The 22,789-nt window shown below is 48.3% G+C and overlaps 5 protein-coding genes across 5 annotated transcripts; all 5 read left to right on the plus strand.

The window, feature by feature from the left end:
- Nucleotides 1-2,880: 2,880 nt before the first annotated feature.
- Pdw03_8222 (Dienelactone hydrolase family protein) lies at nucleotides 2,881-5,022 on the plus strand (the record flags this gene model as incomplete). The annotated part of the gene is made up of 8 exons (XM_014677879.2): nucleotides 2,881-2,916; nucleotides 2,970-3,025; nucleotides 3,182-3,226; nucleotides 3,866-3,940; nucleotides 4,005-4,100; nucleotides 4,172-4,242; nucleotides 4,298-4,345; nucleotides 4,415-5,022. The coding sequence occupies 8 exons, from the start codon at nucleotides 2,881-2,883 to the stop codon at nucleotides 5,020-5,022; spliced, it is 1,035 nt and encodes a 344-aa protein (XP_014533365.2).
- Nucleotides 5,023-5,667: 645 nt separating this feature from the next.
- Nucleotides 5,668-7,487, plus strand: Pdw03_8223 (G1/S-specific cyclin Pcl5; the record flags this gene model as incomplete). Its single annotated transcript, XM_066101900.1, has 3 exons — nucleotides 5,668-5,868; nucleotides 5,918-7,306; nucleotides 7,359-7,487. 3 exons carry the CDS (start codon nucleotides 5,668-5,670, stop codon nucleotides 7,485-7,487), a joined length of 1,719 nt encoding a protein of 572 aa, XP_065956983.1.
- Nucleotides 7,488-7,978: 491 nt separating this feature from the next.
- On the plus strand, nucleotides 7,979-8,762 carry Pdw03_8224 (G1/S-specific cyclin Pcl5; the record flags this gene model as incomplete). The annotated part of the gene is made up of 2 exons (XM_066101901.1): nucleotides 7,979-8,690; nucleotides 8,740-8,762. The coding sequence occupies 2 exons, from the start codon at nucleotides 7,979-7,981 to the stop codon at nucleotides 8,760-8,762; spliced, it is 735 nt and encodes a 244-aa protein (XP_065956984.1).
- Nucleotides 8,763-13,263: 4,501 nt separating this feature from the next.
- Pdw03_8225 (Fungal transcriptional regulatory protein, N-terminal) lies at nucleotides 13,264-14,571 on the plus strand (the record flags this gene model as incomplete). Its single annotated transcript, XM_014677881.2, has 3 exons — nucleotides 13,264-13,354; nucleotides 13,519-13,854; nucleotides 13,922-14,571. 3 exons carry the CDS (start codon nucleotides 13,264-13,266, stop codon nucleotides 14,569-14,571), a joined length of 1,077 nt encoding a protein of 358 aa, XP_014533367.2.
- Nucleotides 14,572-19,325: 4,754 nt separating this feature from the next.
- Pdw03_8226 (GATA transcriptional activator AreA) lies at nucleotides 19,326-22,374 on the plus strand (the record flags this gene model as incomplete). Its single annotated transcript, XM_014677882.2, has 5 exons — nucleotides 19,326-19,340; nucleotides 19,407-19,413; nucleotides 19,513-19,600; nucleotides 19,737-20,084; nucleotides 20,142-22,374. 5 exons carry the CDS (start codon nucleotides 19,326-19,328, stop codon nucleotides 22,372-22,374), a joined length of 2,691 nt encoding a protein of 896 aa, XP_014533368.2.
- Nucleotides 22,375-22,789: the final 415 nt, after the last annotated feature.

Consider the following 22,789-nt stretch of genomic DNA (forward strand, 5'->3'; position numbering starts at 1 on the left):
TCCCTCAATCCTACGTAGAATTCGGGGTCGTTGATGCTGGTGAGCTGGCCGAAAGACGATCCGCTCAAAGCCCAATCTCGATCGCCAGGTACGCCCCCGGAAGGGCAGGTAGAATCCAGGAGGGGCGATCGTCGATCGCTGGGGCTCGCGATCGAAATATAGAGAGAGTCGCAGGACTCAGGTTCTCCCGAGAAATAGGGGAATTTCTAGAAGGACTAGAGCACTCTCGAAATCAAGTGACTGCAAAAATAGATCCAGGAAAAAAAAAAAAAAAAGGATTGAAAAAGTGAGATTATCACGGTCGACGAAAGCGCGTGTAGTACATGGTCTCGGGGAGAAATGAGAAGTTGAAACACTCAAGAAGTGAAGCTGAGAGGAAGAGAGATGTGGGGGGTGGGCAAAGGACCGTGGCGTTAGGAGGCGATAGCAAGCGCGGGGGAGGTGTTCTAATAAGAGAGTCAGGAGTTCTAACGGAAGTCAAGGAAAGTAAATAAGATTGATTTTTCTCTTTGGGGGAATGGAGTCGACACGGGTCTAGCCAGGTGGCCACCGTGGGGAAAGGAATGGTATAATAAAAACAGAACTCATACATTAAAAGAGAAAAAAGGCGAAAAAAAAGGGCGAAACAGACGAAATACAGAGGGGTCAGAGAACGTGGTTGACAGCTAAGAAAAACATCACCCGGTTGGCTCTTCCGAATTGTTGCCTTTCTTACGGGGATTTTTCGATTTCTCTTTCATCTTGATATCTGTGGATATAAAATCTATATAAGTTTAGTCTCTGGGGGGGGTTATTTTACTTTCTTTCGTTCTGTCGACACTCACTCTATATACCAAGTAACTGACTTGAAGTATGGATACAGAGTATCTACTCTATAGCTAGACACGAAAAGAAAAAAAAAAGAACCCTTCTTCCTCGAGGGAAATCCCTTGCGTCCGGACTGATCGCGTGAAAAAAAAAAAAAAGGGCGCTAGTGTAGAGACTCCGGAGAGAACCTGTGCTAGCAGGAATGGACCCGGCTATTATTGAGAGAAAGATGGAAATTTCAATTTGGTTTTTTTTTTTTTAAAAAAAAAAAAGAAAAAAAAGGAAAAAAAAAACAGTAAAAAGAGTAAAATTGTGAAATGGACCCATACTTTTCTACTATCACAATAGGATTCCTGTCCAATAAGGAGACCAAGATGTCAACGCACGGACAAGACCGGAATGGCCAGAATACGAGAAGACTGTACAGAAGGCAGAGGGAAGCGAGCTGCCTGACCGGCCATTCGTTAGCTAAAAGCATGATCGCGCAATTTAGTAAGTCTTGATTTTTTAATCGTTTGATCTTTTTGTGTCTTGGTAAATTTCCTTTTTTTTAAGAATAGATAATCTACTTACGGAGTAGACTGTATGTTGTAGGTAGATCGTAGACCATACAACATCCTACGGCATACGGAGCACTCCGTATTTCCTCGAGACTATAATCTATGCCTCTGGTGGTCATCTGCACTTTTCTAATTTTTTTTTTTTTTTTTTTCACTTTTTCTAAAGTAGAAGGTCGGTTTGATTGGTCCCCCGGGTTCACCGGCCATGGGAACTTCCATTCGTTTCCTCTTTTTTTTCGCTTTTGTTACTTTTCAAGGTTGGCTCAGGCCGTAAAAGGTCAACTTGACACACCCGTTATTCTCTCACCCCCCGAAAGCCAATCGCCTCCAGCATCCACTCCCTCGGGTTTCCCTCCATATGTTGGAAGATCTAAATACTTTTGTAGGTTGGGTGGCGGAATGCCAGGTCTCGAGCACTCCACACAAGAACCTCGCTTCAGTCCCGATAGATATCTCATCCTCCAATCAACTTACAGAGGCCTCTCGTTCGTTGCCTGCTGCACGGACGTGGCAGATGCTTATGTAGGGAAAAAGGGGGGGAAGGGCATGCCCTGTCGATCGATGTCCATCACTGTACAGAGTAGTATGTGCTCCCTACCCCGTGCGGAGTGTACAGCTCAACCGAACACCAAACTTGATAGAGCTGATCTGCCGCAAACTTAATAATCACATGGTTTGAAGATATGCCCCGAGTACTCCGCAGAGGCTGGTGCCATCTATGCATAGAATGTGCGGATGGCTGAAGCTCCTTGATACAGCTGAGACATATTCACCAGCGCATGGGATTTAATCTCACGATCTGGTTCACAATTCCCCCGTATTTGGTCCTCCGTAGCAAGCTGGGCTTAAAACCCCCCCACAGTGCCCTCAAAAGAAAAATACAAAAAAAAACAGGAGGGAAAAAAGCAATGAACAGAAAAGGGGGAGAAGTCCTAGACATGCGAGAGGTAGGCGAGTCACATTCTCGGGAACTGCATACCTCTACCCTAGCTGTGTCTAGTGAGTGGCAGACAGGGCATTTGTCCACAGCTGTACATTCTATACATTCCATGCAGTATTCTGACATTCACTAGATACCCTGATTTGTCTAAGATGCCGAAAGGAAGTCGACAATTCGATAGCTTTCACATCCTTCCACCGCGTAGATAGCCGCACATCGCCTACCCCAAAAGGTTCATATCAGTGATGATCAGTTGATTATCAACAATCGGTAGCCCCCCTCCTTTGTTTGGGTTCCCCGTTAATTGACCTCACACAGCCTTTTCTCGAGGCGCACTATGTTACGGTTCACAGCCGATTAGTCGTTCCTCTCTTTAAAAGCGACTCCTAGGTACTGTCTAGATGGGACAACGCGCAAGGATCCACCTGGCTGGTCGTGAACGCCTCAGTGTCGCCTGCATCGGCTCTTGCCGGTGTGGCTTCGGTGAGGCTCACGGCTGGCGTTCACGATCGTCCTCGGAAATGGCGTTTCGTGGAAGGTTGACTATTTACTTCTCACGGGAGATCTGCAGCCATGAGTTTGCTGCATGATCGATGGGTATGTCTCGGCGTAGGTGGATTTCAGAGCCCACATATTGCTTGTGACCTTTCTAACGTGTCTAGGCTATTCTGTACATCGACCATAATACGCTAACACATGGGTCTCACACTCAACAAAGGTAATAGGGCACGGATCTCTCCTTCTATTCCAAGGTTGGTCTAGAATCCCAAGCTAGAGTCTCTCTGTCTCGGCATTTATATTTTTGGAACTTTTCCCCCTCTCTCGATGAGAACTCCCCCACGAGCATATTTCGATCGCTGATCCTCCCTTACAGCAAGATTCGAACAGTGGATCTGCTTGCGCTGTGTGTTGCCTTGGTGTAAGAATTTGGAAGAGACGACAACTTTCTCTCGCATCGTGCTAATCTATCAAATCAAAATCGGACCGGTTTGGTTTGCTGTCCTCATCGCCCTTGGGCTTTCATGAAGCTCATGAAGCTGTAGGTATCCAGTGTGACAATTTCTGCGGTGAAACCGGTGGGTACATAAATGAGGTGGTCTCAAGACCTGGTGATGTTTGTAATACTTCTTCGCTGTGACTGCAGGAAATAGGTATCAAGTTCCATGAGTCTTTCGCTACACAAGCTCACCCAGTACCCCGGCTTTCGAAAAAAATTGCTAAAATATAATTTCAAATTGATATTTTATTTCAAATCGGTTGTAGCACCATTTTGTCTGCTCGTCTTGACAAATATGACATTTAACCTCGGCTGTGGTTCGGCCACAAATGTCCATATAGATCAATTACCCCGTGGCTATAACCGCCGACCAAACAGACTCAATGAAAAAAGGTTATAGGAAATCAATCCCTCAAAAAATCGAAAACTACTAAACAGAGGACAAGCTAAACAGCCTTGATACTTCTGTAGTTACACCGGGTTGCATTCCCTTGAATTGCCGAGTGTTTCTCCGATGACGTCGAATGGCGGGGTACAGCACTTCAACGTTTTTCCTCTTAGCATTCCGAGTTCCCTCTCTACCCCCAGGCCTATTTTCTTCAACTTCGCTTTCGATTCAGAACTAAATTGTAGCTTGTATGTTCCTCTCTGGTCCTGATTGCCCCCGAACGAAATAGAGGCCATTTCTGACCGTCCGAAGACCGTTGCTTGCAACCAATACCGTACTACCATCTCCCCTTTCATCCCAAGTCTGCTTCTCTACAGCCATGTCTGGAATCAGCAAAGCATGTTGCTCGTTTGTGACCCTTAGAATCGTTGCATCCGGTGATGCCCCAACTACTTGTAGCTGACCATCACCGTGCACAGAATCCCTCCTGTTGTATCCAAGGGCTATCAGCCCAAGGGAGAATACAAGACCATCAATGGCCTGAAAACCTGTGTGTTCCGACTTTCGCTGAACTCTCACGATTGAGCTAACGAGATCGATTCTAGACGTCACCGGCCCAGAATCGGCCACCAAGGCTATCCTGGTCGTGTATGGTCAGTCACTCACTTTCTCATAAGAAATTGCAACCCGACCATTCACTGATACAATTGCGCGACATGCAGACATCTTCGGCTTCTTTGACCAGACAATCCAAGGTGCCGACATCCTCGCTACATCGACCGACCAAAAATACCGCGTGTTCATTCCCGACTTCTTCGAGGGTAGCCCCGCCGATATTTCGTGGTATCCCCCTACCACCCAGGAACACAAGGAGAAGCTGGGCAACTTCTTTTCAACCAAGGCCGTGCCACCCAAAACTCTCTCCAAGATCCCCAGCATCGTCGCCGAAGGCAACAAGCTAGCCCCTGGCGACAACTTCCAGTCCTGGTCGATCCTGGGCTTCTGCTGGGGCGGCAAGATCGCCTCCCTGTCTTCCGGCGCTGATAACAAATTATTCAAAGCGGCCGCACAGTGCCACCCGGCTATGGTCGACGCCAATGATGCAAAGGCCGTGAACATCCCCATGGTGCTGCTCGCCTCGAAAGACGAACCTGCCCAAGACATCAAGGACTTTGAGGCCAACTTGAAGGGCCCTAAATACGTTGAGACTTTCCCAACTCAGATTCATGGCTGGATGGCTGCACGATCGGACTTGGAGAGCCCTGAGGTGCGCAAGGAGTACGAGCGTGGATATAAGACTGTTCTTGAATTTTTCCACCAGCACTCGTAAACAAAAAGAGCACAATCGATAGGGAGTCCATTAGCGCAGAAGTTTGATGATAAAATGAGAACTTGATTTCCTAACGAGAGAATGAGAGAAGTGGTAATCAGCCCTACCTGGACAAACCAAAAAGACAATTCCGATGTACACGCAAAGTCCTTCTGGTGTATGTCCAACGAGGATCAGCCCTCGTGCATGAGAGATGTTTGAGGCTCTTTGTGTCGCTTGTGTTGAAATCAGATACCGAGAAGAATGTAAAGAAGTAAGGTTTTGCTTTTGTGTGTTATCCTTAAAAAAAAATTTGTAGATGGTACGATGCTCTTGTTCGTAAGACGTCATTACTTCCCAAATCTCAGCCTAACCTCCTAAACCTCCCTCACCTCCTAAACCTCCCCAATTCTTCATGTTTTCAATATCAGTCTAGGATACACCAATTCACCGCAACGTCATCTTTGTGCATTCGTGGAAAAATCTCGGCTCTCACCCACTTACCGCTTTGCCGGTTCCAGAGTCATCTCACGAACCGAGGAGCCGAGATCAGCACTCCGCATATAGTTCTGATTTTTTTTTTTCTTTCTTATCTCTTGATCTTTTATTTTCTCAAGGTATTGTATTCATTTAGGAGATTCAACATTTGCATCCCCAGGGGCTCTGATGTCTTTCCTATTTGGCCGACGTCGTTCCTTAGATGCACCTTCTACTGCCCAAAATGAGCTCAACACACTCGAAAGGTCATCATCACATCGCCATATTCCCGACTGTCACCAAGATGATCAAAACAAAAACGGGGGACTCCGAAACCTATTTCGAAAGCACAGCGGTAGTTCTGACATACCTTTTCCATTCACAACACAAGTAAGAAAGTCTATTTTGTTATTGCAACAGCTAGCTCATGGCGAAAAAGGATAAGGAACAGACATGTTTGAGTGAAGCGAACTCGCTACCTAAATTACGACGAGTGAGTAGTGGCCAGCGAGATGACAGCAAAGATCCCCCTGGCTCTCCTAGGCACGGTTCTCCCGCAGCAGAGGCACACTGTGAGCCAACGCAACCTGGAAATATCTATGATCTTCTCGAATCCAGATTGGAGATGGCAAGCAAATCAAAACACAACTTGCCCGGCGCCAACCCCTGCCCCCCAGAGGCATCAAAACTCACGACAAAAGACATCAAGGCATTGTTGTCTGGAGCACCTCACTTTCTTCTGGAGAAAGGCAAGCATGGTCGATGGTATCCCGAGGTGATATTTCCTTGGGATGAGCAGAACCCAGTAATACAACATATGTGGGATCGCAAGCCGCTGCCCCATGCAACCTTTACTCTGAGCACACTTCATGCTCATCTGCCGCTGCCAGACGACTGGGCTGTCAGAGGCGGCGTTCCGACCCAAGTCCTTGACTGGCGCCGAACAGACGCTACCAATAGGGCAACGTTTGATATTGGGATCTTCGAAGTACCGAACATGCTGTCCCAAAATGGCAAAGAGCCTGGCACCGTCGGTTTCCGGCACTTTCTTGAATTGCCTGTGGCTGACACGATCCGATACACCGGACCCGAAGCCCCAAGGAAACCTCCATGTTTAGAACAAGTCTCTACCATGGCGGCAATGGAGGCGTTCGATTTAATGGAGGGATATAACAAACCGTACTCACAGTGTCAAAGTGGTGCCGTTCACGATCGATGTAGACTCATCTGTGAAGGCCCCGAGGCCTGGAAGCGCATTGGAGTTCGAGATATCAATATGCGATCTCTAGTGCAACGTTTGGAACATCTGCGCAATTATCGATATGAAATGCTCAAAGAGGGATCCAGGAAGACAATTTTGGATATTGAAAGTCCGCGCGAGTTGCACGACATTTTACATACACAATTCCTACATCCTCACCCTCCACCTGCTGACATCATAGAGGGTCATCCGCAAAGCGTCAAATCTCAGATCAAAACTTTGGCAATCGTGCTGGCCACCCCCGGAGCATGGATTAATTTCAGTCTCCCCGAATGGCGCTTTCGGGCAGGGCAGGTCTTATGGGAGACATCCCAGCATGGCGATGGAGCCTGTCTGGATCCCACTTCAAGTAATGAAAAATTGTCGCAGAATGATTTGGTCAGGTCTGGGATGGAGCGAAAGTGGTTGCTGATCCAGATGCTTCTCTCTGCTGAGTTGCTTCTTCGCTTGGACGCGTTCGTCCGAGTTGGCATGTTGCATGATCCGCAAGGTGGTCACATCACGATGCATGAGCTTGCACAATTCGAGAAATTGCGAGAAGGCAAGCTGAACTGGGATCTGATCGTTGTGCGCCGGTTCCTCAACAGTCTTCATTTCACTTGCCCGACGCCACATTCAGGGCTATCTCCGAGTGGCTCGACCACCAAGCCGCCTGGGAAAAGTCATCGGTTCTCACTGCTTGAAAGCATTATTCGGCGTAGCTCGCTCCATGTTGCGGATCTACAATCTGCCTGGGACTGCGAACTGAGTTCTTCACACGTTCGGCAGCAACTGGAGGGTCTGTATGTCTTCGCAGAAAACATTGGATGGCCAAAATTGGCTGCACTAAGAGCTACCATGGAGCTTAAACTTGGCGATCCAAACAATCCAGTTCTGCCCGTCTTAGTCGTCGATGACAGATGGGGGCAGGAAAAAATATCCAAGGAGGTGTTACTGACCAAAGACGATTTGTGTGCACGAAACCCCTGCCGCCGACGGGTCAAGCTTTGTAACTCTGGTCCACAGTCCAAACGGTTAGGTTGGATCTCGCGCTCCTTGCTCTCTGGGTTCGTGATACCTGGAGATGCGATTAGTCACCTTCTCATGGCGACGCTGCTTGAGAACGACGTAGATGCACTGGATCAACTAGGCTCAATTGCCAACCTCTATGGAGGGTTCGTTTATAGCGAACGGAGTTGGTGGAGCAAAGCATGCATTGTCGGACGTGTCTTGTCTAGTTCAAAGGGAGCTCAGACGTGCATGGGGTGGATCAGCAGCGACATGATACCCCGCGATGAGAGCACGCGGAAATTATTCAAGTGTGGATGGCTTGAACTCCAAGTTGAAGAGGTTCCGCAGATTTCGAGTAGGCCTCGAATCAAGCAGGGCGCCAAGCTCGCGATTGAATCGACACCGCTAGGCCTGGGAGACATCACAGCAAAAGCCTTTACACTCCCAACGGAGAATCCAGAGTCCAGTGCGACACACACTGTCACTATCGAAGACTTGACTCTGTCAGTCAGTGATTATAACCCTCCCAATAACAACGGTATTACACCTGCTGTGGCATCCATGTCATTCTCGATCAAAGACGCGGACAGTGCAGGAGTTTCAACTACGGTTTCTTTCCCCCTCACGTATGATGTGCGCTTTATCTCCGCCCATGAATGCTGTCCACCGTTGGGGGTCGTCTCTCACAAGCCATCCGACCGCGAGAAAGATGAAATTCAGCCTACAAGACCCGTGCCCACGTACACACGTCTACCAGGCCATCCTCTGCACAACTCTTATCGATACAAAAATGTTTCGTTGGACTCCCTCCCCTCCACCCCGGCGCCGCAATCGAACTTGTTGCAAGGCCCAGACGCAGCTCAAGTGTCGGAGATTATTGTCATCGACGCACGGGGCAACCGAGACAAGGAAACATTCGCTCGGGCATGGTGTGCTGCTGTTGGGTGCCATGCGATCATTAGTCGGTTCGGGGAAACACGTGTGACAAATTGTGTCGCCTGTTCAATAAGGCAAGCGAGAGCCATTGATGTAATGGTTGTGATACGTGTGAGCGAATGAGGTAGTATCTCGCAAATGAATAGAATTGCGCATACAGCTATTTCTGGAGGTTGAGTTCACGGACTGGACGGGGTAACTGAGCGCGAAACACGAAAGGCCACAATCGTGCAAACCTATCTCCATAGTTGTGTTCATCATTAAACCAGTCTATGGATATTGGCTCCTTTTAGGGACTGGCAAAAAGCCTTTTGGTGGTTTCAACGGCTTTCTCTCGGAGTATCCGTGGGGGAGAGATGAATCCAAGCCTGTTGAGAAGGGGGGGGAAGCCGACGCCATTGGAGAACGCCCAGCTAGAAAAGAGTGGATACCACCTTCCTTTTCTTCGTCAGCTGAAAACCAAATTAAAATAAAAAAAATTTTTAAAAAAAAACGCCGAAAATCATGATAGGGGTGAAATGGAGAGAGGAATGGGTTCATTGGAAGGACGCGTAAGGCAAGTTGCAGGTTAAAAAAGGGTGACCCCCTCCCCCCTTGAGGCCGCCGACGGCCGAATGAAGTTACGGGCCCCGAGAGGGGTGAAACAACCGGACCACAGCTAAGAGACCAATAAAGTCCCTGCATTGTTAGCCCCCAGTGAGATCTCCGATCTTATACGCCATACGGAGTCGTCGTCCGGAGTTCTGTTACTAAATCTGTTGGAGGGAGTAGGCGAAGTACGAAGTACGAAGTACTTTGGGATCAGACGTATAACCCTATTTGTACTGTCTTACGCCCTGAGATCGATCACATATGCTGTAACTTGTACTCCGTACTTGTCTGCAGAGGTCTCACATTAGATCAAATCATCTTATCATCTGCATAACTTGATTAAGCCTTGTTCCCAAGACTTCCCAAGGGAGGTAGGGCCTACGGAGCAAGCTTTCCAAAAAAGCACCAACCCCGAAAGTATGCCACGCAACAGACCATCCTAATATAAGCACATCCCATCGGATCAGCAGTTTTCCCAAAGAAAGATCATCATAGTGCGCCTAATACTCATAGGGTATACCTGCACGCTACTGCGGAGCCCGGCAGTTGGGGTTTGGCAAGGGCTTTCCCTACTAATCCCAGAAGGGAATAATTAAGGACATTTCTGAAATTGTGCTCCGTATGTTGTAACTATTAAAACAAGATTGAAGATGCACCCAAGTAGACTAGTATGGACGTGGTTAAGCGACTTCTAAGAAGAAACTGATTGTTCTATCGATCCACCTGACTGCACTCTTGGCTACGATTAACAAGATCTAGCTCAGCCCTGGGCTGGACCCTTGTCTCACTTTTAAACAATTGGCCGATCGACAGTGACGCGACACCCGTTGGAGCTTTGCCTGATTGTGTTCAAGCGAAATCGATTACGGACCTTTCTGCCACACTGCTTACACCCTGGAAGTTTTTTTATGCGATACCAAATATATTATGCATGCTCGTGTCTATCCTGGTTCCGTGCTCGCGGAGTCGCCGACCTCACACTACTGCGAGATCTATCGCAGGTAACAGCTGCCGCGTCACGATACATGTGCTAGTTATTCAGCTCTACACAACCCACCTTCGTAGAGTCTCTGTCGTAAGACTTAGTCTCGGCTCTTGCGCATTTCTCAAGACCCGTGCTTGTCGATCGTCGTCCAGATTGTGCTAAATGGCGGGGCTAGAGCGTGGATGGTACGTCCAATGTGTCGTCTTTCTTCGTACATGATGGTAGAATCATTTCCTCAGGTTTAAACGCTAGAAGCTACTTCGTACAGATGATACGTAAGACTCTCGTGGCAGGTTGTGCCAAGGACGTTGCAGAGTGGCTTAGAGAGCACGAGAGCCTACTGAGCATGGTGATCGGTGGCGTTAATTGGCCTTGAGGGGTTATTTTGACGTGATGCGCCATACAACACTTAGGAAGATCATCGTCCAGTCCAGTCCCTCCTCGCACCAGAACAGTATATTCTCCAACCCACACCGGGTTTGACACATTTTCCTCTTCGGTTGAATCAGTCGATAATAGCCCCCTTTTCTCTCCACTTCTCGTACAGTATTGCCCGAAGAAATACGAAGTACATTATACTTTACAAGTAGATTAAGCCCGAATTCCCCGTGATTTCTCCATTTCAACTTGGAACCTTCCATGAGTCTCCATAGAAGCTGAGACAGAAGGAAACCCCCCCCCCCCCGAGATGAGTCCCATACGAACGCCAAGGCCAACTTGTAACACGCTACTACCGTAAAGACAACCCTTAATTAAACCTTGACCAGTCCCACGCAGAGGTTGTGAGTTCGCTGGCCTTTCGTATGCTATCAAGGTTGTACTCCGTGTATAATATTTACGTACGGAGTAATATATAATTTGGAGGTCATGTTTTAAAAAGGTTTTCGGACAGTTATCCTACTTGGGTGTAGTTCAGGGCTGTGTAGATGCAGATTGATGTCTATTGGGTTTCAAAGTGCAATGTTAAATTTTTTTGGGTAATAGAATCAAATCACCAGGGCCACGTACGTGTTTTTTTGAAATTGTCCCCAGATACACCATCATCCCCGTTGAAACAGCGCCTATGAGCATGAGATGCATAATTAGCACAATTAGGTAGAGGCTTTCTTACCCAAGGTACATCGTGGTTGGGTCCATGAAGAAAGGTCCGTGGTCATTGATTGGTCCACTATCCCCGATCTTTTGACGGGGTTCTTCTATTTTTTAATTTTTTTTTTCTGGGTAAAGATGGCAGCAATGAAGCTCCTGGAAAAGGGGCGAACCCCAAACCAGGGATTTTATTATTTCTTTTTAGAAATATAGGTTTGTCCATATTAAACAAACCACTTCGTCCAAATATGACAAAAGGGAAATAGGACTAAGAAAAAAAAAATTCGAACTGACAACAGGATACACATCATCCATGGACCCTGAAACTGTTTTTAGCACAAATCAACCGATGGTTCGTTTCGGTTCATATCATGTTACGGAGAACTCCGTACTCTCTAGAACCATCGGACATAGTGGAATGTCTAGTCTTCCAGAAGGCCATGTGGTCAATCCTCCTTAGATCGAGCTTCACATCTCGCCTTCGAGACGCCCTCTAGCTTTATAGGGATCAGCGTCTGAAATGACCAGAGACAAGAAGTTTCTTTTTAATGAACCCTCAAGCGAACAAGCCTATTGGTTCTGAGTGCCGACCTAAACTCGCGTCACCAATCACTAATTAAGGATTTGAAGGGAAATATTCCCCAGTCTATCGATGATTGACAGGTATCCTTGTAGGCCCTAAACCTAACTGGTAGTACACTTTAAGCGGCCATCATCCACACATCCACACATCTCCACCGTTGTCAGGGCTCCCAGACCATGGTTCCTTGCCTCTGCTTCATTTGAAGAACCGGGTCTATAGTACGCAATCAGGGGGCATTGGAAATTTACCAAATTATTCAAGGACCAATCTGATGGTAGCAGGATTTGAAAAAAAAAGGAGCTACTTTAGGTCCAAAAAAAAAAAAGAATGACGAGAAAAAATGATAAATTGGGAAAACCTTGTTGCAAGAAAGATTTTCCATCTAAGCGCCATTGAACACCCTATGTAGTAAATCTAAAGCATTAAAGGGAAGTTGTTCGCGGACCCCTGAACTGATCATCCGTTGACAATGGCCTGTAGTTGATTTGGGGCCAAGTCGATACATCCGTGTTGGTCTTAGTTGGTATGAGAGCCACCTTGTTCCACGTACGGCGTGATATACATACTTGTGAAAATTTAATTAAATCCCCAAAAAACTCCCAAGAAAAAAAAACCAAAAGACCATTGGCCGTTTCACCCCGCGATTAGCTTCTACCGGTTGGACTATACCTACCATCTTCGATCTGCTCTTCTTCTCTTCACACCGTTCACTTCATATTCACTCCTTTGAATACTCCATTTTTTTCTTGTCTTTTCTCCTTTCTCCCTTAACTAATCTTGTTCCGGTTATTATCGGTTGACGTGTCCCCCTAGTGTGGTTTCTTCCTCGATCTCAAACTGGGCCACAATAAACTTCTAGGCCCTAACCCCGTCCATATCCCTGGCATCCTACGAACATTTGAATCACTATAATTATCACTGATTAATTCACACCTACGAGACTTGAGAATTTGGGGACCCCGAACCTGGAATACAATTTGGTCTCGGTCATTCTATTGCAAAGTAACCTCTATACTTTGAGACACGGCCGGGCCCTAACTTGCGCCCAACATCCTCGTTCTGAAACGCGCGCAACATCATACTTGGTCCAGTGTGGCGTATGTGGATCGGAATCAGGGAATTGAAGCAGCGTCATCCTCTGAAGGCACTTCTAGGTCATACTCTTTCCGCGGTGTCTGGATGGCTTTGCGCGGAATCCTGTCGCATTCATCTTTGATCACGCCTCGAGGTACTCTCAGCCCGTTGGTTGACAAAGCACGCCTTTCGCCGCACAAGGACCTTTGATGCACTTTCGACCGACACACCGACAGAACCGTGCTCGGAGGAGATATGCCCATAGCTGTCGACCAAATGACATCAACAGCAAATTCACAAAGTGCCATGGACACAAGTGACAAGAAGCGCAATAAGTTAGGATATCATCGAACCTCTGTCGCATGTGGTCAGTAATAAAATCCCAAGCACTCATCGTTCTGGTCCTGGTTGCCTTTCTCTCTTCATCGTTTTTGCAGCGTGGAAGTGTGTCGTTCAAAAGGAAACGGACAACCCCTCCTCTCGAGAACTGGTATTCACATGTGACCAAGTCAGTTACTTATATCTTTACAGTACACTGTCGACGACGAAAGATTCGATGTCTGGTAGCGCCAGATGATACGGAAGGACGATGTGAAAACTGCATTCGATTGCGAAAGGACTGTCAGTTTTTTCCAGTGGACCAGCAACCACCGATTGAAAAGAAATCACGACCAAACTCGAGATTGGAGACACCCTCAACTGAACGCTCAAACACCACCCCGATTAATTCCTCTCCGACTAATTTGATGACCGACCCCGCCGAGACTTTTTACCCTTATCAGACTATGCCAATGAACACCTCGACCGTGCAGGACATGTCAACGTACAACGTCGGAATGGTTCAAACCAACATGAGCCTAACGCCAGGTAGGTTTGGATAATCGTCTTTGTACTGGAATCAAGACACATTGGTTGACTGATTAATCCGAACTAGACCGACCTATGGGGCCAGGAGACTTTGCTGGACATCAACCGATGGACCCGAGGGGCGCGTGGGACGAATTTACGACAATCCCAGGCTCGCAGCTGGTGAACACCATGGCAGCCGGAAAGAGCCAGATGATGAACATGTCACCCAACTTATGGAATCCCGGGAGCATACACTCAGGCCTGCCACCCCCCTCGCCGATATCTGCAGCATCTTCAATGGGAGGCCCAGCGCAGCCGATGGGTCAAGCAGCATACGCTATGCAGCCAGACGGAACAATTTGGCAGGTCCCACCGCCACCACCACGAACCATGAGCTATCCTGGACTGGAAATGGGATCTTCATATCCTAATCAATTTCACCCACAAGTCCCCACGGAGCTCAAACGGAGAATGACCACTCCTGCACAATCTCTGTCTGTGGCGAGTGCCATGGCCCCGCCAGGCACACCAGGCACACCTGAGATGCATATACCAGGCTCAGTCTCATACCCACCAGGAGTAAGCTACCCGCAATGGCAGGATATGAGTGCCATGTCTGGAATGGGCGTGCTGCCGTATCCCATGTATCCCGGAGACGCAGTTCCACAACACGTATACCCGCCTAATCCTGCTTCGATGGGACACCCTGGAGGCCCACGGTCACCGAATCCATGAACCCTTTCCTTCCTTTCTTCGCCATATCCTACCTCTGCCACGCTTACCCCTCTCGCATTCCTTTGAATCCTACATCTTGCACATCACATTCCTAGACGGCCTGTTCCATTTTCTAATACCTCGAGGAACAGACGCATACCTTTTACCCCCCCCCCCCCCCCTGGCATTTCATCTTCCATTTTTTTACCTCATCCTCATATACCGTGGCAGGTCTGCTCATGCAGCTGGTCATTAGCGGGCGCAAGGGTTTTTAGGTGGCTTTTTTTTTTCTTCATGGTTCCTGGTCTTTTCCTTTTATGTCATGGCATAGCCCCTTCATATTTTCCCTCCATCTCCTCAGGTTCCTTCTCAACCCGGTCTATTTCTGTGGACTTTTCTCTATCTCATTTTGGTGGCTTTTTTTTATCCCGGTTGTATGGGGGTTTTTTTTTCTGGTCGGCGGTTGTCTGGATTGGAGCGTCATTTCATCTCATACCTGTTGGGGCTTTTTTTCTGATAGATTTTTTTTAACCCTCTTCAATGCCCTTCATCCCCGTGGAGGATTTGTGTGTTATATCGTCAATGCATGATACCCTTCTCATCTCTTTCGCTTCTGTCTCATTCGGAAGACGAAACTCCTACATGCGGGAAAGATGTGGATCTGCTTCACCGCCAAGATAGTTACAATTGAAGGGTTGCTATGCTACGTTGCAATCATAGATTGGAGCGCGCTCGACCTACTTGTTCTATTTTCCTGCCTCTGGGCTACGATCTTATCTCCTCTGGGTCCTCTCCAATACACGTGCCCAATTTGTGCTGGAAATGAAATCTTCAATTTGTACACATTGCACAATACTTGCATTGCATTCTCCTTTTTTTCGGCCTTCTCTCTCCGGAGTTCTTATTCTCTATGTTCTATAAGAGTACTATCTGTCAATGCGATATGAGCTTTTTGTTTCATGCTTACCGGACTATGAATGTACGGTGCACCATTGCTTTGTCAAAGGCTACTTTTAGGGCGTATATAAGTAGTACGGAGTACTCCGTGGGAAGAATCGTGTTCTTACTCGCGTCGAATGGTTGTGGCAAAAGTGAGAGTGTGTGATTCATAGTGGCTCACATGCAAAGAAGTGATAAGCCAGGACGTTGACTTATTTTTGAGGCACTGTTGGTCCGGGATCCTTCGATCTCCAGATTTCCAACCCGGAAATCCGCACAAGAGTCGAGTCAGGCTATTGGTATGTCGAGAGAAGCCAATCCAATGATCGACGTTCATGATAAGAGTTGCGGCTGTGAGGACAATTTATGTCCATGGATGCACGGGCATGAATGCCAATGCACTCTTGGCTTGAGGATATCTGAGTTCGTGATGAAAAATTTCTTGACACAAATCAGCTGATAGAAACCCAAGAAAGGTTCTGATAACAACTAGCCAGCAGTGGTTTGCACTCCAATCTCGCAAAATCCGACTTGATAGGGACCCTTGCATGAAGATCGCATAAGGAAGAGATTGGCAAGATAACCCAAAGCATTCGTGTTGTTCGAAAATAGTCATCTGTGAATTTCTCTTGCGTGATCCAGTGATGGCGTCGCGTCAGTGTCCGAGATTGCACCAATGATCTGGTCATTCCCGTATCTATGAGAGTTGCAATCAGATATCATGAAGATCAGTCACATCAGCGATGTCGTCATCTTAATCTCATTGAGAAAACACAACGGAAAACGCATGAGATAAGCGTGATCCATTCACAACATCGTAGTTGACGCCTCAAGATCCGCATTGGGGGATCCCCCGGAGATCCGATGCGTAGGAAAACTCTGGGGTTGAAATATGGAGATTGTAGAGTAGTAAGATGGCGGTGTAGGTGATCCAATGATAATGTATCATTGCGTCAGTCTCTTATCTCTGCACGTTGAATTTTCGATGGAGATACCTGGGATTCTCCCTGTTGGTTACCATATCAGTGAGTACATGGTTTTGGCCGCTTAGGTAGCACCACGTCTTATCGAGACGGTCTTGGTGGATAACCATACGGCAAGGCGTCAATTTCCTTGGGTTGCTGAGTGCAACGTATATATATAGCGCAATGTCCCTGGTGTTCCGTTTTGATTTCGGCTTCATTTCGGTGTCAACTCGGTCAACTCGGTCAAATACCAAAACCTATGGAAAATATGCCACCCATATCACCCATGTCAAGTCAATTTACCGAAAAGAGAATCGATGCTTGGCTTCGTTCCATATGTGCAGTGTCGTCGTTTTCCGTCTCGACGCTTCTTCGCCCCCTAGGCAAATGCTGCTTCTTATGGAATTACAAAAAAGGCTCTGACCTTCTAAAAAATTTCTCGCATACCCGCAAGAACCGCACAGAAAAAAAAAAAAAAACATCCTCCAACCCCTCACTACACTACTATGGGCGAAGACCAAAGTACCAGTCAGATTGGCGTTGCGGGCTGAATGTGCAGACGCCACGGCCCACCTTCCCTGTGGCAACAATTGCCCAGTGCTCTCCCACCCCACGGACATACAGATTCGGGTTTATCCGGGTGCCTGAGACAAGCAGTGATTTCCCCAACTCACATCCCTGCTTCAAAAATGGATTTGGCAATTTGATTAGACGCATGAATGTGCTCTATGTTGTAGGTCATGCACGGACTGATTAATGCTAACGAAGAGATAAGGTCGAAAGTTCCGCCGATCTGCATTCTGTTAGGATGACCATGGCTAATTACATTCTAATTACATTCCTATCAGCCACTTCTTATCTCGGATTCCCCAACTTGTGGGTGGGTCGTGGGGGGGGGGGGGGGGGGGGGGGGCCGAAAAGAAAATAACAGTCTAGGAGTCTCCAGCACTCGGTGCCATGCTGGAGATGATTACTCCTAGAGTGTGTCATTGGAGAAAACATGACCTTGCTCGGTGATGCCTCGTGTGTCTGTTCCCGTATCCCGATCCAGGCCCCTGTCCCCACATGAGTCGACCAGGCTACCGGGGACAATTGATATCAAGATGACACGGGATCTTGGGATCGACTCTGAATTCAAGAGCGTGACCGGAGTTATTCCTTGACCCCGCCTTAGTGCCACGCCAGTGGCAAACTGAAAAGAGAAGGAAAGATGAGCAGGGATATTAACTGGTACGGAAGTCCACCTCAGGATCCCCCCAGGCGGCAGATGCCAACGAAGAACGGTGATTTGCGAGGTTGTTGCCTCTTTACTTGATACTTTACCTGGACAAACATCGGGGAAATTCCGTGACAGGCCGTCCTGTGTATCTTCCCCGTACATGGGTGATACCGTTGTCGGGTAATATAGGGATCTCTTTCTGAGCCTCTCGGTGAGTCTTCGCTCCGTTGCGATATATGATCGTAGGAAGAGGATATTGATTTCTGGTTCTATAGTCTATCTGATCGCTTCTTATTGGGCAAAATGCAACAAAGTATATTGTCTACCCTGAGCTGTGGAAAACACACATCAATTTCCTTCTTGTCTGCCCCCGAAAAAGAAAGCTCAAAACAACAAGACCCGTATAACGTTTCTTATCTTTTGAGGATCCATCCGTTGCTCGGTTTACTATCGTTTCGCCCCGCTGCGCATGGACTATAAAATTCAATATCAAATTACTCTCTGGTTGTACTCCGTCCAAATTTTTTTTTCTCTCTACGATTTCTTCACGGGTAGCTCGTGGAGAGGCCCCCTCGTTGATCTGAAACATCTTAAAGCATAAGCGAATGAGATCTTGCGATGAGATGGATGACTGTGTTGCCTTTCATCCGACGAGACCTCTTTGACTGGACCGGGAGGCGTACTCCACCATTAACGAACAGTCCCCACTTAACCTGCATTTGGACTCGTGCCGGGGACGCTAAGGAACATGATATGATGTCTTTGGAAGGTGACATGTTTTTTGTCTTCTGAAGCTTGTCCAACTGTTTGCAGGTAGCCATACGAATTGATAGTACCTGCGTTTAGTCCGACCCTGACTCACAGGAACGGGCGAGGTACATTAGTTTCAACTTTAGTACGGAGCTTGCGACCACTCGGGCCGATGATGAGAGATGCCGGTCAGCTCTATGTTGGATCCTCAAAAACAATTTCAGACGATTTGATCTGTTTTAAAACCAAAAAAAAAGAAGCCCCGGGACCGTGCGAATATGCAGAGAAAGAAAGGATGACCTTCCAAATCCGATGACACTCACTCCGGAGTACTCTGGCTCGTCACACGAGTTTAATTGGGGAAACGAGTCCAATTAGTCTACCGCATACATAGTACCGTGCGGAAAAAATACAGAAAAAAAGTTTAAAAAAAAAAAAAGTAATCGGCTTTTAAGCAGACGGGAGTGGCACAAAATTGTGGGAATCGAGCCAAGCGCCGTAAATCGGTCGTTTTCCCGTGACAAGAGTCATACTGGTACATGCAGTTACATGTAGATTACATAAATTACAAGTACACTTCTTGTTCAGCGTCACTCTGGGCTTTGGACATCATATTATTCGACTTTCCCTCTTTTTCGTGACTTGATTTCTGTTCTTCTGTTTCAATATCAACAAAATTTCGTACAGAGTACATCATTGATTCTAACTTATACATCTTGGTTATTGTCATTGCGTGGTCGGCAGTAAACCTGCCCTCCGTGTCTCAAATCTTCCCACACACTTCCCTTCTCTCCTCCTCTCCACCTTTCATCGTTTATTTCTGCCACTTTTATTTTATCATCTTTCCTTTGTCATACTCGGAAGAATTTTATCTTCCATCCAAAGATAGATCCTCTCGGGGCATGAGCGTCTGGAGGGTCTAGCCCCCCCTCCACGACTCATCAGGAAATCCCGAGGCGTCAAGGCTGGGTGGTGGTCTCCAGATCCATCGTGCGTTTCCCTCATCCCAGTCGTCAGCTTAATTTTCTTATTATCATAAATTATTATCATAAGATCCGTTCCGTGCTAATAGTTGTTTTGTGTTGACAGACCCTGGTCGTCGGCTGAATCCTGCCAATCGTCTCTCGCTTGGCTGCATTCGATCACCATCTTCCGGGAAGGGTCTCGTTTACGGCGGGTACGGGGAATTTCAATTCAACCCACCTTTTTTACCGTTCATCCCCTCCCCCCACCGCAGTCGCCTCTATTTCAATTACATCCCCCCTCTCATCGATGCCCTTTCCATTGGAAATTATGGAGGGGATACATCGCAGAGGGCACGGGGAACCCCGGCCATCCCAGCCTATGGCTTTCCCCGGCTTCGATGCGGATTCTCATATGATGTCCGACGACTTCTCCTTTAACTCTCCCTTCAGTCCCTCTGAGTCCTCCAACGCCAATGATGGCGTTCTCGGCAACTCCATCTTTCCCGAATGGACAAGCGGTGCTTCGCGTGGCGACAGCCCCGATGAGATGCAAAGGAAGGATCCTTTGGCCGCTCAGATTTGGAAACTCTATACTAGGACAAAGTCTCAGTTACCCAACCAAGAGCGCATGGAGAATCTGACATGGCGAATGATGGCCATGAATCTCAAGCGCAAAGAACGGGAGCAACAGGCTCGGTAAGAAACACATGCGAATCTGCAGGCATATAGCTGATTTACTGATGTCCCGAATAGTGCCTCGGAGAATCGAAGCCCGACACCGAGTGGCATCGCGCAGATGTGCTTAACCGACCAAGTATCACCCGACGGTGCCGCTGACATTTCGCACGATATGAATCTGGATGACACTCCAGACCCTATGAATCTGGATGACTTCATCGTTCCCTTTGATTCGCCTGCCGACCACTCTTCGCATCCTCCTGTCGATCGACACTTTACAGCAACGCCGACTGGATCAATTCCTATCAAGTCACGCAAGGACCATGCGATGATGGATTCGTCAACTGCCACCTCATTCCCCCACCCACCTCAGGATCAGCGAACAAACTCCGAGTTCGGATACGTCGCCCGTCGAGTCCGCAAAACGAGCGTCGATGAGCGGAAGTTTTTCGCCGGTCTTTCTGTTCCAACCCGGAAGCGGCCTGCCGAGGCCTCGCCGCTGGTTCCCCCGGTGTCCAACGCTATGATGGGGCAGCACTCGGAACTGTCAGCAGCACTTCCAGATTACTCGCTCGATCACCCACCTTCGGTCTTTTCTCTTTCCGGCAATGGCACGGTGGGTCCGCGCAGACCTCAACACCACCACCACACGCACTCTCACATTCCCTATGGGTTGGATACGTATGGCATAAGCGAAGACCATGGGATTAATTCCGCCGGGCCTTATCAGCAAAATTTCCATTTTTCCCCGTCAGAATCTCCAATGACTGCAGGAAATCCTTTCTCAAGTCTATATGCCCAGACGCCGCTCACTTCGTCGCTCAACTCAACGGAGTTTTTCTCGCCCCCGCCTTCTGGCTATCAGTCTACTGTGTCGACCCCGCAAGCGATTTATGAAGGGGAGCAGTCGATTTTCTTTTCGGATGCGCCCTCTGCTGAATCTCACGCCCAGCGCCGCATTCCTAACTATATCCAGCAGCGTCAATCGAACCTGTCTGCCTCGCTGCAACCACGTTACATGTACAGCATGTCCAACGGCGAATCTCGCTCAGGGAGCGCAGTGGCAGGGCCACCAACTACCCATGGGTCTGGATTTCAGGTGCCACAACCGCAGCATATCAACCCGTCCCAGGTACTTGGGCACAGCGGGTTCTCCACAACAGCACCCGCTAGCAGCATGTTTACCTTTGGTGGAGATTCAGACAATGAGGATGACGATGGCAACTTTGGTGAACGCGGGGGCATTGCCATGCCAAATGAATTTGTCTCTCTGGATGAGTCTGGTGAAATGAGCGCTGGTCTTCATTGGGACGGAGGCTTCCCCGGATCGATACAGTCGGTACCAGGCTTCGGTCAGCACCGCAAGCATGTTACGATAGGATCCACAGATATGATAGATGGCTCATCCGACTGGAACCAGGGAGGCACTCTTGGCCGTACGCACGGGTCTGCTGCTTCAGTCAGTGAGGTTCGTAATCAAAACCAGGATCCTCGTCGCTACGGGAAGGTTCCTCGCACAGCATCAACCCCCAATGCTGCAGCGTTGCTCCGTCAGAGCTTGAATGGCTCGGCCAGCGGGCCTCCAACAAACCACCCCTCACCAAGCACTCCTCCAGAGTCCGGTCTCAGCAATGGAGTGCCGTCTCGACCAGGCAGTCCTGGTGGGTCTAAAAACGGTGACCCGAATGCGGGACCGACCACCTGTACCAACTGTTTCACTCAGACCACCCCTTTGTGGAGACGCAATCCAGAGGGTCAGCCTCTATGCAATGCATGTGGCCTCTTTTTGAAACTCCACGGTGTTGTCCGGCCACTTTCGCTCAAGACTGACGTGATCAAGAAGCGGAACCGTAGCAGCGCCAACACGCTTGCTGTTGGCGCTTCTCGGTTATCTAAGAAATCTACCCGCAAAAACTCCATTCAGCATACCCCATCCACATCGATTTCGTCCCGCATCAATAATTCTGAGTCACCGCCCTCGATTCCTGGATCCAGCACGTTGGGGAAACCCGGTGTTGTGCCAATTGCCGCTGCCCCACCCAAGTCTGGCCCTCCAGCTGGCGTCGCTCAAGCTCGTGCCGGTGTGCAAGTGGCACCCAGACGGCAGCGCAGACTTGAAAAGGCACCAACTGGATCCGAACCAGACGGAGACGATAGCCCCAAGTCAGCCGCTCCCGCGAGCCGATCCAAAGTCGTACCATTAGCTCCGGCGATGGCACCACCCGCTGCCGCAAACCCGGCGAACCACAGTATTGCCGGTGGGCAGGGTGCAAGCCAGGAATGGGAGTGGCTGACAATGAGTCTGTAGTTGGCTTCTACCACATGATCCTTTTCTTTCTTCTGAATTTTGCCGATGTGTGACGGGGCTAGCCACCCCTATAATCTCACGTATTACACGACTTATGTCCCTGGCGGTCGTGGCTTATTTGTTACTCCCATGTCTATCCTGATTACTATGTCACGTGTGCTTTTCTGCTTTTTTTTTGCTGATTTGATTGATACAACCGCGTCTGTCCGGGACCCGAGCTGCCCATTATGTTTTCTATTTTCGTATGGTTTTTTTTGTTTCCTTTGTTGTCTCGCAGCTCGGAGCCGGGCAGAAGTGCGCATCTCTCTCCCGTCTTTTTTTCGACTTTTTCCCCCATCTATTCTTGGATTTCTTGCGCTGCTGAGCAGGCTTTGATTAACAGACCTTGTCATCCTTGCGTGATTACTTCTAGACC

The sequence above is a fragment of the Penicillium digitatum genome, chromosome 3 (assembly GCF_016767815.1).
Source record: "Penicillium digitatum chromosome 3, complete sequence".
NCBI lineage: Eukaryota > Fungi > Ascomycota > Eurotiomycetes > Eurotiales > Aspergillaceae > Penicillium > Penicillium digitatum.